At 37.5% G+C, this 15711-nt stretch overlaps 1 protein-coding gene across 3 annotated transcripts in view; it reads left to right on the top strand.

The window, feature by feature from the left end:
- Positions 1-15711, top strand: part of cdh22 (cadherin 22) — a 200825-nt gene that overhangs the window by 103110 nt on the left and 82004 nt on the right. For all 3 annotated transcript variants that reach the window (XM_026166885.1, XM_026166884.1, XM_026166886.1), the window contains one exon: positions 3499-4637. In XM_026166885.1, coding sequence (XP_026022670.1) covers positions 4404-4637 — 234 coding nt within the window. In that variant the 5' untranslated portion in view covers positions 3499-4403. The remainder of the gene's footprint in view (positions 1-3498; positions 4638-15711) is intronic.

The raw sequence follows: 15711 nt of genomic DNA on the forward strand, positions 1-15711 counted from the left end.
TCAATCCTCGGGTAAGATAAACAGCGAGGTAAACTGCAAAATAAACAGTACACTTAACTTAGGGCTATACTCATCATAGTGCCTTTTTCTTCGTCAGTACAGTGTGTTTTTAGATGACGCTAAACTGCATTTAGCAGCAAGTTTATTGGTTGAGTAAACTTTTGCCTCGCCAGACCTTGGACCTGAGATCATGGTGGATAAGCAGGACATTTTTTTTATACATGAATTTGCTAACCTCAGGGTTTTTGCATATCTTGCGGAAAAAAAACAAAAAACAAAACACCAGACAGATAGGTAATATGGTCCAGTAGTATGAAGACATGAAGTTGGAACTTGCTCTTTATCAGAACTGTGGGTGTGGCCTGGTCACAGTGGGGAAAAAAACGCTCTGTCATCCCCCATGCCAGGCAGCAGGGAATGGTCATTATCTTCAGTTACAAGTGGTGGATTTTAGAGAGGGATACATGGCAGACCCAGAAAAGCTTGATCACATTCTGTATCACTGCTGTCTGAGCAAAGCTCCATCTGAAAAGAATGCTGGAAAATAGGCCTATCGCTGCCAACAACCACACTCCCACTGTTAGTGGACACAGGCAGCCGTGTGTGTAGTGCCAAGGCACACTGTGCACCGTTGGTGTTGTTCTAACATACTAAAAGGTCTAGGGTTGTGTATTTGTGATGAGAAACAAAGTTGTCCCTGACTGCTAAATTATCTCACCGCAGTTCAGTGTTATGCATAGTGCTGAAAGACTACTGGGGTCAGAGAAGGCCTTGTATTCTGCGCATATTTAATACAATTTATTTTCAGCTGTCATTTTGACGTCTAGCAGTTCTGAAAACCAGACAAAAATTATTGTGCTGAATTCTACTTCATAACGATTTATGCACTTGATCTGAAATTGTAATTCCAGTACACCCCCTTTCCTTTACAGCAGTGTATCGCCACTTCTGCCTAACAGTTCTAACCAAAGTCACCACTTGACAGAGACTGGTGGGTTTTGTATAGATTGATGTACTGAAAACACTTGATGAGCAAAAAAAAAAAACAAACTTAAATGAGTTCAGTTGCTTAGAAATGCTTTGGTGGTAAGATACCAGACTAGTTATAACAATTGCAATACATGATGTTTTCAGTCGGTGTGTATTTGTGTTGAATAATTCTAATCTCAATGTTGACAGTAATAACCCTGTTTATGATTTTTGCCATTCAAATGGCCCTAGCATTCATCTCCTTCCTCTGTAAGCTCTTGGTAAGCTTATCATTGACAAGCCAATTTATAAATAAGATGGTAATAGGATCCATTGCTGGATAAACAACAGCACAAAATGTAGTATCCCCCCCAAAAAAACAGTCAGAGTAACAAACATGAACATGTTTTTAAAAGACATGGGTGGTCTGCTAAATCATGTGGGATTATAAGATGGAACAGAAGGGTCCTTTAATTTTTCAGATTCAATACACCCAGCTACCCTAGGCTAGTACGTAGCCCTGTTCTGGTTCTTAATAAAGTTGAGGACAAATTTCTAGCTGGATTTGCTCCACTTTGAGTGAATGCATGTAGAGCATCTTCTGGGCAGCAATTGATATGTGGTTTGTTCACTGATGAACAGGGTTTCTCATTCCTTCCAAACATAGAAAGAATCACTGGCTGGCTGATGGCTTCCAAACGTGCCTGCCCTTTCCTAAAAAAGTTTCCAAGGACGTCTCCCAGATGGATCTCTTTAACAAACCATCTGGCACAGAGTTGTTAAACTCTGCTGTTTCAGCTACCTGGGGAAGGTTACCAGTAGCTACTGAGGAAAATGAATGTGCTATCATCATTCAGTTTTGGTTGAGCAATCAAGCCTTAATCTTTCAGAATGTTACAACCAAAAGTTAAATAAGAAAAATACTTGCCTGTTGCCAGTTTAGCCTCTCCATAGACTGCCATAGAATTTATAGATATAGATAAACATGCGACCTGATCATCAGTTTTGCATGCCAAAAGACAAAATCATTTAGTTTCTCATTTCATTGTAAACCTGTGGAAATTTGCTGCTTTCAAAATCCTTAATGTTAATATGCAATACTTGAACATTTAGTCATAAAATAAAATTTGCTATATGATTACTTACCTTAGAGTAGCACACCAATCCCTGCATCACACAACTGTAATAGTGATAATGTTTGTACATTTTCAAAACTGTATATTTTGAAATCAATGTGCAGTTTTTCTATTAACACTCACTGTGCTGAAGTTAATAAAGAGATCTGAGCTGTTTAAGTTACTCCTGAGCTGTTTCCCCCGGAGATTGGACACCCCCGGAGCAGTTGGTTTCCAATACCACGGACATTTCCTTGACCAACAGTCTGAGAAGGAATTATTTCCGGATGCTCCAAGCTTGCTACCGGGCAGCAGGAGAGCACGATTAGAAATTCCTTCTAAGCCAGCAGAAATAGGTTAAACCACCTGCTGGCCTTAGGAGCTTTTCTTCGGCTGGTGTTGCAATCTTCTTTCTTAAAGTTGTAAGGCCAGAGACATAGTAAATGTTATTGTTTCTTTTCCTTTTGGTCCTTTTGTTCTGAATGTTTCAAAGAGGCCATAAATCACACCCACAGCCACACAACACACTCTCTTTCATTTCCTCTTATATTCTCGGCCCTTTAATTTCTTCATGTCTTCCTTTCTGTCTCCTTTAGAACCCTGCTTTTACCCTCTCTGTCTCTGCTCTGTCAACTCTGCCTTTCTGTCAGCCTCTGTGCATGTTTCACAGCAGCCAAGGACCATGTCTGTTACCCCCTCCTACTCACCAATGTTTGTCTGAAGTATTAGGGGGTGTTGCCTCATTGGATAGAATTAATTGATTAATACTTTTATCCAATTAGTGTTCCCTCATGCAATTAATCAGCTGGCTGCGGTTAGGTCCGCTCCATCAGTTGGATGAAAGGCAGACAGATGCTTTGGGTTTGCTGTGTGATGAACAGTGACCTTTCTTGCTTGCGTTCCCTTTCTCTCACTCCCCCTCTCTCTTTTTCTTACTCTCTCTCTCTTTCCTTCCTATTTTCCTTCCTATTTTTCACTTGTCTAGTTTCCTGTCTTTCTATCCCGTTTTCACCATTCTCCAGCAAATTGTTGGAATTCTTGCTGAACACAAGAATTACTAATAGAAAAATGTTCGTTGCAGATAATCCTAACAAAACCAAAACACTTATGGGTTTTGTAGTTCAAAAACACAGAGTTAAACAAAGATAAATTAAACAAAAAAGCGGTGCTATAGGATTTGTTCTTTATTTATTATTTGTACATTGATTTAATATTGATTGTAAAGAACTATGAAAAATTGACACCAATAATCCACAACAGGTCAAGTAAGGGAAAAAAATCCAACTAAAATAATAATAATATTAATAATGATAATCATCATCATCATTTTGCTGGTTAGTCAATCCTTAAATCTATCAAATAGAAACTATTTCCATACTGAGGCCATGACAACAGTGTCTTTTCTGTTTTACAGGTTCCCTCTTTTCCTGCCTTCAATCCATGATGGAGCTGTCATAATGGCTGAAAAAACACTGTAGGACCTTTTGAAGAATGAACTTTCCAAACCAATGGATTGTTTTGAAGGGCAAAGCTGTCAGAGACCAAACATTATCACCAACAGTAAAATCCTTTGGCCTTTCGTCAGTTCAAGGTTTCTGCTTCAGAAGGTAAAGCCAGCTGTGACTTTTCTAGGAGCTGAACTACTGAAGAGTTTTCTCTTCAGCAAAGTTTAATCAAGTCATTTTTTGGCAGCTTAGTATCAAACCACCTGAAACACACACCAGCTACTGGAGGTGACATGGCTAGAAGTGGAAATGGAAGCACTGCGAGCAGTAATCGATACGAAGTCAAAAATGGATGGAAGCTATCACTCTCAGTCTTCATAGGCATGCTTTTCAATGTCATTCTATGCTTGGCCCCCCTAATTCCTTCAATGATCAGTGAGCCTGTCTAGCAAAGCCTGTTTTTCTTGCTTTCAAAAACCTTGAATAACATTTTCCAAAGTCAATTTGTCCAGCTACTTTCGGTCACATAAACAACATATTAAGAAAAACAAACAATAAAAAAGACCCTATAAGTTGGAGTAAACACTACGAAGAATCAGAATTACTGACAATGTCACAGTGCAAACAGTTACTCTGCAGGTGGTACAACTCCTATATGCTCTCTGACCTGCCCTGTGTTTGGCAGATAACTTCAGATTGATTTCTGATCCCATGGATTAACTTTCAAGCTCTTTCACAAAGACCTTTAAGCGTGTCCTTTTGGAGTTTTATTTCAGATAAAACTACAACAGAAAACCTTCTCTTGTTTGCATGAATCTTTTAAATTACATGTAGACACAGGAAGGATTGTTTTTCTTTTTTTTTTTAAATCAAAATGGCTCCTTCATGGACATCAGGAATTTGGACACTACTGGCAGCACTAACTCTACTTAGCTGCAATATTTTTACCTGGTGTGAAGCCTCAAGGACTAGTGGCACAACAACTTCAGGAGAAAGAGACCAAGAGCAAGGACCCTCATCACTTGAACGTGTAAAGAGAGGATGGGTGTGGAACCAGTTCTTTGTCGTGGAGGAGTATACAGGAACAGAGCCTCTATATGTAGGAAAGGTAAGACATTATGACTCATTACATAAATATATGAAAAACCTTGTGAACAGGTGTCAATTCCTTGAACTGTTGGTAGTGAAAAGAAAAAGAAAAGAATGTCTCAGCATGCAGTTAAGATATGGGTAAAACATTTCAGGTAAAATAAAGTATAATACTCTGGATAATGTTCAGGAAAGCTTTAGTGATGTACTGTGGAGGGAGATTAATATGTTGGCAAGCTATGTTGAGGTTAAAGTCAGAGTTTCATAAAGGTAGCTCTCATTTTACCTAGCTAAATCACCATGGTAACATATGCTATATGCAACCTATTCAAGCGAGCACAAAATTGTCATGGTTTCTTTTTAATTTAAAATAAGCTGTAATTCTAATATAGATTATCTGCTTAAGGAAGATGCATTACATATGCAACCATACCTAACTGAATGAAAGTTACAGCTGTAAAGTTACAGCAGTAAGAAACTTTGTAAAGGGCCTAAACTACTGTCTCGCTGGAATTGCAGCTAATAGAACTCAGAAACATTAAAAAACAGATAAGTTCTATTTCTAAGAACAAATAAAATGTATTATGTATTGAACTTTTCCCAAACTAAACTGATCTTCTTATCTCCTTTATTAGGCTGTGAGAGAATGTCAGACCTGAACACACTGATTAACATTTAAATAATTTAAATATTTAAACTATAGAGATGAACATGCAGCAGCTGATATGTTAGGAAAAAATTAAAGATCTTCTGCAAGAATATTCTCTTATCTTTGGATCACCAGTGCTGCATTTTACTGTTATCCTTTTTATACTCTTTAGTGAACTTTATCACCAATTCTTATGATAATGTTACGAGTGTCTGGAGTTGGTGACAAACTTTTAGTGCTGAAGAAGAGTCAAATGAGGCATCAAATCCCCCCTTTTGTGAGTGTGCATAGAAAGTGATGCCGAAAGTCTGACTTAACAAAGAAAGTCGATAACCTCTGACACCTGTTTCTCTAAGTAAGGTTTCAAGATTTTATCAAGACAAAAAAAAAAATACTTGCCAACTTCCTTTGCAGTATACACTTTTTGAGGGACAAATTCCCAATTTGTTGTTAAAATACTCCAGATGCCTTATGTTATCAGGATGAAAGCATTATTTCTAAGAACCTCTCTCAATCACATAAGACTTTTTAATGAGCAATTCAGATCAGTTCCTTTAACCAAATGCTTTTGTTGTCCTTGTGAAACAGGGTAAATAAAGTGGCCAAACATAGATAAACAGCAAAACAAACAGGCTTTCAAGGGCAGACATGCACTTATATATGAATTTGCTGTTTGAGGAGCTTAACACATAGTTACTCACCTACGTTATTTTACATGATAATTTATGTGACACCAGCATATCTCCTTTAAAATACTATACTCTACTAAAGCCGTTAAAAGGTATACATATTTTATAGAATAATACATGTTCAATCTAGAGTATACTGTAGACTATTTTGCTGTAATATTTGTGAAAACAAAATAATCAAATGTAACCCCTTCAGCTCACACAGCCATCAGAAAGGCAGTAGCTGGAATCACTGTCAGATCCTTACTCAGTTACTTTAAGTAGACCATGATCGTTGAGTGTTACCATAAGAATTCAAGAGAAGCATTCTCATTGGGCTCGGAAATCAGCTGACAGTTCCTGCAAGCATCCCTATCCTGCCCGAACCTTTACACACAATTGTACATACAGAAAAAAGTACACACAAATGACATTTGTAGATTTAAACTAAATATACTGTTTAGGCATCTATGTGTTTGCATTAACTGTCAACTCCTGATAAAAATCTGCATATTTATTCAATTTACATAAAAGAGAAAATGATTTTAGTTCAGGATAAAAGTGTGATTTGGTCAAAGTCAAAGCTCAACTACATTAAAAGCATTTTTGAACGGTCTAATTATGCACCTCTTCTAATCAGTAACCACAAATGCTTCCCTCTGCTCTTTGGCATTTGCTTTGTAAGACAAAGATGCAAAGTGGCCAGAATTGTTGCCAAAATGCATCACTTGAAGCCACTGAATTACTAAACCGACACTAGCACTAAAACCTTGCTTCCAATCAACAGCCATTTCATTGTAGTTGCATTTACTTGTCTTCTTTTTAACCTGCATAAAATTACCGAGTTCTTGAGATCAAGACCCTGACATTTTGAATGAGGAGCAAGAAATTAAATCCAAGTGGTTTGCTGCTAAGAACTACCTCTGAACAAACTCTAAACAATAATTTCAGCTTTTCTGTAATGCAAACACTGTGGCTATTCAAAACAAAAGTGCTGGACAGACGCGTATGGATTTTCCAATATAATGTAGGAAATATTTTCTTTAATGTTGACTTAAGGTAGGCATATACCTCCCACATGACTCATGCTACTGAAAGGAAGGCACCATTTTTAAAGAACATGAATACTTTGAGCTGTCAGGAGCTTTTTGGCTCCTGTGCAATGTAAGAGTCACTGTGGCTTCCAGACTTCTTTCAGTTCTTGAGCCAGTCTCTCTGAAAACCGTAGCCCACTGGCTTAAAATTGAGTACTTCGATCTCATGCTCCACATAAAAAGCTTTCAGAGATTAGTCTTCAAAGCCAATTTTGCTCAGAAGGTCTCGAACTACAATATTTTTCTTTTCCTCACAGTGTACCAAGTGAATGGAAAAAAAGTCATAGATTACTCAATTACACTTACTTAGTTATAAGTCAAAACAATTACAAATGATTTAGTTGATACTGAATTACTAATTTGTATCACTTTTTTAAAGCTGACTAAAGTCCTTATTAAACTAAAAAAAAAAAAAAAAAAAAGCAAAAAAAAGCAAGGAACTATCTTACCCACCTGTCTTCAAGACATCTAAATCTGATGTTTTTGTCTTATTTTCTGTTCACTAAAAAGTTCCTGCTCTGGAGCTAGTACTGTCTGATCACCTTGGGAAAATGCACAAAGACACTCACTTGTCAAACACTAGCCTGTCTGCTACAGTTTGCCTACAACATGTACAAATTCTCACGTTATGCAAAAAAGTATATTAAAAAGTCTTTTTATATTTAATTGTAATGAGCAACTATACCAAAAATAACTAACAATAAATGCTTTGCAAGTACAGTGTAGTTAAAGACAACTTTAAAGACAGTTTAATATTGTTCTTTAATACTCCTTAATACATTGTTAGCCAATTTGTTAAATCATAAATGAAGCCATAAAAATTCTGTGTTTTTTTCTGTCTTTGGTGTTTGTTAACAAAGCCTCTGTACTTAGTGATGACAGCCTCAGCAATGCCCTTCCTTTTGATGTTGAGGACAATGTCTTCACACTAGAAATGTGATCAGTGAATGTCATTTTGTAATGTAATCATAGTTAATGGGTATATGTCAAATGAAATCAGTTTGTTATCATGTCAGTAGCAAGTGTGCATTTATTAATATTTTCACTTTTTTTTTTCCATTTCGTCTCATTCACATCCCATTCATCAGCTGTTGCTCATATGATCCTCAGTGACTTGATGAGAGTGGACACCGCGTATGATTCGATTGCTTTACGTAGGACGTGATATGAAAAGACAGAACATTAAAGCAGACAGAATGAGACACGGTGATGAGTCACATGCATCAATCATGAAATCCCCTTGTTTCTAATCAGTTAGACATGGCAATTGACCAGCTAATATTGCATCTGCATATATTGATCTCTCTTTTCTTACAAATGAATGGAGATGTTCTTTGCACCAGAGCCTGGTCTTACAGAATAATTATCCTTTGATCAGTATTTTTCTGCAATTGTGAATGTGATGAATTCCTGCTGGCAAAACCAATGCAATCCAAACAATGCAACAGGCAGCACTGTCTGTCTGCTGGTAGAGCAAGAGACAGAATAAAGCTGAGTGACATATGAGAAAAGGAAGGAAGCGAGAGGAAGGCTTCAAAGGGAGACTGGAAAACAAGAGCCTTCATACACTGACTGGTGATTCATTAAAAGGACAGGGTGCCAGGGAAGACAGTGAGCTGATATAAAGGAGCTTAAGGGAAGAGCTTGAGGGAATGATGCAGCAGGAGGGAGAAAAGAGATGATTTTATTAATAAAATTATCAAGTTATTGCATTTCATGTCACAAGGGCAGCGGCCAGTGCTATTTATGGCGTGCGTAAGTGTGGATGTGATTGTCTGGGTGTTAATACATGCTCAAACACAAAGTACCCTGGCTGGATTTTTGGTATCGAAACTATAATTTAAGCTATGAAGGATTAGAGCCAAGCATTGGCCCTCTGCATTGTATAATTGTGCATCTTGCTTTGCCCCGACACAGCAAAGTTGACAAATTTGCTTTTTTTTTTCCACACTGTGGTTACTGCCAGTGAAGTCACTTTTCTAGTAAGATGGTCACTTACATGCAGTTGATCTGGAAGATTTTATCTGTGTATTTAGATAAATACCAGTTGTGTACTTTAATGATCTAAAACGCATGCATTTTCCTAGCTCTTTTTCAAAGCTCTGTGCGGTGATAAAAGGAAGGGAACTTGGGGAAAGAGAATTGCTGTAGAGCACAGGTAATCCTAAATGGCTGTTGTTAAAGGAAGTTGACAGGGGAAATGATACATTCTTCATCTACTCTGGGTTTTTCTTGGTAGTTTTTTTCTCTTCTATATTGACAAATGCTGTCAGAAGTAAATCCATTGTGAGGGTGAATGTGTACGAGGTGGACAATTTCTGCAGCGTGTGCACGCATTCTATGCTCACTATAGTAACGTGTACAGTTTCAGTGTTGTCTTTATGTCTTTTCAATTTTCTCTGAACTTTGGGTCTATATCTGAGATGAGTTTTTGCATACTGTCTCAGCAAAAGTGATAAAGTGGTTGTTACAGTCCATGTCACACTTCAAGGTGCTTCTTATCCCGTTTTAATTCTTAACCCCAATTAAACAAATTGGCTTTTTTAAAATAAATATTTTTCTCATACATCATTTGTCTTTCTGAAAATTATTAATTTGATTTATGGTGTATCAAATTCTGTGTCTGATTTTGGTTGCAGCAGGTTTGTTGGACATAAAGTAAAATCCATTTAAATGGTAAAAATCAAAAGAGGCTTTTGCTTTTTTTTGATTTATCTGTTTTCTGATATTTTGTAATAATCAGAAATGTGTTTGAATAAAACACTGAGTTTTTTAAGTGAGTTTGTTTAAGCTTTAAGTGTTATCAAAACATTCTTGAACGATAACAAAAAATCATTTTAATTCATTTATTTGTTTATTTTATTTAATTAGATGATTTTCTTTTACTACTGAACAATCCCCTCACTAGTGTCTGCTTTACCACTGCCTTAGCTTGCATTTAGAGAGATTACAACTCAATGGTCTTTGAAATTCATCTATAAGACAAGAAAGTCATTGGAGAGACAGCTGATTATATTTCTTCTCTTTTGCTGTAACCTTTCTCTTGGACACATGCATATATACATACCAGGTTTATGTCACTTATCTGGTTTATTTATTTATTTTTAAATAAGGTCCTAAATTGTCTGTGTAGGTTCTCAGTCATCCAGGTCACGGTAATCTAAGGCACTTGAAAAGAAAAATGTCTGGACTTCCTTAAGTTTCTAGAAGATGTTTCACCTCTCATCCAAGAAGCTTCTTCACTTCTAAGAGCAATTGGTGGAGAGTCCCAGGTATTTAAGCCCTATGGGAGTTGCCCCTTAAAAGGACCGTTGACGCACTATTGACCATGTGCCACATCACATGAGCTAAGGTGTGAAAAAGGGTGTGGGTCATTATCAGGAGAGGTTTCGGGTAAAACCTTGCCACACTCTAGCATGTGACTATTGAGATCAAATCATGCAAGATGTAAGTTGGCGTTAAGGCGCCTGGGAAGGGATCTCAAAACTAGATTATAGGTGGTAGACAGTTGGTGTTGTTAGCCACCCCTTCTGTTCATAGATGGTCATTCACAATGGACAAAGATGGCTTCTTTCACATCTCTTTCAAACCATCTGTCTTCTCCATCCAAAACGTGAACATTGATCGAAAGGTCCTAAATTATATTAACACATTATGACAATGTTTTCTCTTTGAAGTCTAGATATTCATTCCCTGTTTCTGTCTAAGCTTCTGCAGGTTTGCCTCCGTAACTGTAATTCAGAACATCACTTTTACATTTTAACTTCTTTCTGCGACTTTTTTCTTCCTTTTTCCTAGTCCACTGTGCTACTATTTTCTATCCATTCTCATCGCAGGTTCTGTCCTTGGTATGTATCCTTCCTTCCCCATAGCTATCCCCACCTAGACTGTCTCTGATACCTTGTCACCTTCTTAACACTTTGAAGCTTTTAAGATCAGAAGCTTTACAAGCTGTAGTGAAATGTGGCATGCCTAGTCCAGATTACACAGACTTAAATATAAGACAATTTGCTTCGTCTTTGAAATCTTCAATAAACTAAAGCTTCAGTGCAGCTCACATTTTTCTATCTTCACTGTAATGAAAATGCTACTCCATGTCTATTCTATTCTATTCTATTCTATTTTGCTACTGAACACATTCGTTTAGTGTTAGCTTGTGCTTAAAATATGGTTTGGAGACAGTGACACTGACAAAAAGACAGAAGACCAAGTTGTAGTTGGAAGAGCTGACGATTTTCATTGGGAGTGACCAGGAGAGACAAGATTAGGAACGTATATATCAGAGGAAATGGTAAATTGACTGATTCTTATATAGCGCTTTTCTACTCTCCTCGAGCACTCAAGGCACATTTTAATATGCCACATTCACCCACTCATACAAACACTTTTTTCTATGCTGAAGTGCTTTCTATCGAACATTCACATACATTTATACTTCGATGGATGCATCAGAGAGATTAGGGTTAGTATCTTCCCCAAGGATATTTGGCATGCAGACTGGTACAGCCAGACCTTTAACCTTCCTATTCTTAGATGATGTGCTCTACCTCCTGAGCTACAGCCAGGAACAGCTATAGGTTGACCATTTTGGAGATGAAATTAGAGAAACAAGGCTGAGATGGTTTGGAGGTACGGGGGAGGGATAGTAGACAAAGGATCTTGAGTACACAGCTGTCACTCAGAAAGAAAAGAAGAAGACCACACAGAAGATTTATGGATGTAGTGAAGGAGGACATGCAAAAGGTTGGCTTGACAAATGAAGATGTTAGGGATAGGAGATTGAAGCAGATGATCTGCTGTGACTCTTAAAGGGGCCGACCAAAAGAAGAAGAAATAAAAGGGGTCGCCACAGCGTGTAGTTTTTTTTTTTTTACACATTATTTTTATTGACAGTCCTGTATATTTTTTACAAAACATTCAGACCCCCAACAAGCACAGAGCAGGCTAGCACAGGCTAGCAAACAAAAAAAAGACATATCCCTTTGTGGTACAATCAGATTAAATAGGTGAATTACAGCAATGAAACATGGTACCAGAAATTATAATATTTTTCCATTTAAGTAAAGGTCCCATTTTTTCCAGTATTTCTCAAATTTATCGGCAGCCAGTCTTAGTGAAAAAGTCAGTCTCTCCATTGTGTAAATTTCCTTGATAATGCCTATCCAGTCCAAGAATGACGGTGGATCAGCGTTTAGCCATTTGCAAGTTATGGCTTTCTTTGCACCAGCCAATAATATCAATAAAAGATATTTGTCTGAATTCCTCAGTCCTTGTGGCAAATCACATAGATAAAACACAGTGAAATCAGGGGCCAAGTTCAAGCCCATCATGGTATTGACTTCTTTGATCACTACTAGCCAATAGGGGACAATCTTAGCACATTCCCAAAAAATATGAAAATGTCCTGCAGATACACCTCCACAGTTCCTCCAACACTGAGTCTTGTCGGGGTATTTACTTTGTTTACTCTTAGCATTAGGCGTGACAAAAAAACGCACAGCCTTACATATATTGAACCAGTTGTCGTCATGTATTATTATTTCAGCCTCTTTTTCCCATCTAGCTTTGATATACGTTGTGTCATTATTCCTACATGTGTGTAAACATTTGTATAATCTGGATATCTGTTTCTTTGGCGCATTCCCCTTACAAGAGTCAAGGAAGATTTTAACCAAGCCCGTGTCCTCCTCTTCTAGGAATTTTATGTTTCAAGGTTCAAGGTTCTTTATTTGTCACATGCATAGTTATACAAGTATAAGACACAGTGAAATGTAGCCTGACACGCTCCTTGACATGTGCAAAAATGGGGGGGGGGGGGGGGCACTGTCGAGCCTAGGCGGAGTAGTCGAACGCAGATTCACTGAGCGCTCAACACAGACAGCATCGTCAGAGGGAAAGTTGATAAAATAAATAAAAAATTTTGTATTGTTCGATACATATGCGTACCGAACCGAAAGCACTGTATCGAACGGTTCAATATCGATACGAATATCGTTGCACCCCTAATATATATATATATATATAATCGTAATGGTGCCTCAGCTGGAGGTATCTAAAGAAATCCTGTCTTTCCAAGTAAGAACTTCTCTGGAGTTGCTGGTAGTCTTTTAGTACATTTTTATCTGTAATCTTCCAGTAGCCTGTTATACCCTTATGTGACCACTGTATAAATCTCTTATCCATGTTTGCAGGTGCAAAATCCGAATCATAAGCAGGCCATTGTAACGTCCGGGCACTTTTTTTAGTTTTCTCATATTTGAGTATCCTATGCCATATTTCTATGGGCACTTTCTTTAGTGCCGGGAGCAGGTCTGCATCTATATGTCTTTTAATGAGTGGTTGATCTCCAAGCAGTGATTGAAGTGGGGTCTCACAGTAGGATTGATATATCTCCTTCCATTTAGCCTTACACATTAGATCACACCACCCAATCATCACTTGTAACTGTGCAGCCCTATAATAGTCCTCAAGACACGGCAGAGCGAGTCCACCTTTGTCCATTTGCAGTTGTAACGTCTGAAATTTTATTCTTGGTTTTTGTTTGGCCCAAATAAAATTAGAGATCATCCTATTCCAATCGTTAAATTGCTTGGAGGGTAGGTGTATAGGCAGCGCCTTGAACAAATAGAGAAGCTTTGGCAAAAGATTCATTTTTATTATATCTATCCGATTATGCATATTCATTGGCAATAAATACCAGCGCTGTAGGTCTGCCTTAATTTCTGATGTCAGTGGGACATAATTGCATTCGTAGAGGTCGGATAGATCCGTGGGTATATGGATTCCTAGATATTTTATAGAGGTGTTACTCCAGTTAAACTTGGCTATCTTTTGAATGTCTTGTGATGGGCGGTAATTATATAAGAGAATCTGAGTTTTCTGTAAATTTAATTTATATCTGGAATATATGCCAAATTTTTTCAATAATGAAAAAAGATTAGGCAGACTGATTTCCGGGTTAGTTAGCGTTATGAGAACATCGTCAGCATACAGACCATCTTTATACATTATATTGTTAATTAGTACACCTCTAATGTCTTTAGATTCCCTGATAGCTTGCGCCAGGGGCTCAATGAATAGCGCAAAGATAGTGGCACTGAGATGGCATCCATGACGGCAGCCTCTTTCTAGTTGTAGTGTATCTGTTAAATCACCATTAATTTTAATCCTGGCAGTGGGTGAGTTATATAGAGACTGTAAGCATCTGATGATTTGGCTGTTAAAACCGAATCTCTCTAAGGCCAAATAAAGATAATTCCAGCACACAGAGTCAAACGCCTTTTCAGCATCAAGACTAACAGCTACTGATTCGATATTTTTCATTTTATTTATTAGATGGAGAGCCCGCCTCACATTATCATGAGTTTGCCTATTTCGAACAAAACCTGTTTGATCTGTATCCATTAGTTCTGAAGTTATAAATTCCAACTGTTTAGCTAATATTGTTGCAAATATCCTACAGTCGATATTCAAGACTGATACGGGTCTATAGGAACCACATTCCGTTCTATTTTTACCCGGTTTGGGAATTGCTGAAATAACTGCTCGTTTCCAGGATGGTGGTATCTCACCCCCTGTAAGCACATGGTTAAAGCAATCCCTCAGCAGAGGGGTTACTAGATCTCTGAAATGTTTATACCACTCTGCCGGGTAGCCATCCTCACCGGCCATCTTATTACCTTTCAATTTTGAAATGGCCTTGTTAATCTCCTCCGCAGTTATTGTTTGTGTTAATCTTTTATTTTGTTCTGTTCCTATCGACGGTAAATCAAGTGAAGAAAGAAATACATTAACAGAGGGCACATCTATCCTGTGTGGTTCTGCGTACAGTCGGGTATAATAGGTCAGAAAAGATTCTTTTATGCTTTTCATGTCATGACATATCTTATCATTTGCTGGGTTTTTAATTTTCTGAATAAATCTGTCAGCCTGCTGTTTCCGTATCCTCCAAGCAAGGAGTCTCTTAGATTTGGGACCATTTTCATAATAATTCTGCTTAATGAATTTAGCCCTTTTTTCTATTTGGTCATCATATAACCTATTTAATATCTGTTGTATTTCTTTAATTTGTGATAACGTGTCATCATTGTTACTTTTCATATGTTCTGATTCTAGGTGTTTCAGTAGTAAGGTCTTTTAGATACTTCTGTTTTTCCTTTTTTTGTATGAGGACCACAAAATTAGCTTCCCTCTAAGAACTGCCTTCGCTGCATCCCATAAAATACTAGGAGAAACATCACCATTGTTATTGTAGTCCATGTATTCCTTAAATTCTTATTTTACAAACTTTTCAAATTCTACATCATTTAGTAGACTAGTATTAAGCCTCCATAAAGTCTCTTTGCGATCTGAATCCAAATGGAGTGTCAGGTACACCCCTGCATGGTCCGAAATATCTCTCACCCTTATATCACAATTTATAATTTTATGCTTATCAAAGTGTGACATAAAAAAAATAGTCCAGTCTTGAATACATATGGTGGGAATGTAAAAAAAAAAGTATATTTCTTTTCCAGTGAGTGTGCATCCCTCCACACGTCAACCAACCCCAATTCCTTAAGCATTCTTTTAACATATACTGCTTCTGGTTGTAACAATTTAGTTTTGCTGGACGTGTCCAGAAACGGATTCAAGTGAATATTCCAATCTCCACCGCATATTAATATGCCTGATGTTTCTGTT

Source organism: Astatotilapia calliptera, chromosome 5, assembly GCF_900246225.1.
Source record: "Astatotilapia calliptera chromosome 5, fAstCal1.2, whole genome shotgun sequence".
In the NCBI taxonomy this organism is placed as follows: domain Eukaryota; kingdom Metazoa; phylum Chordata; class Actinopteri; order Cichliformes; family Cichlidae; genus Astatotilapia; species Astatotilapia calliptera.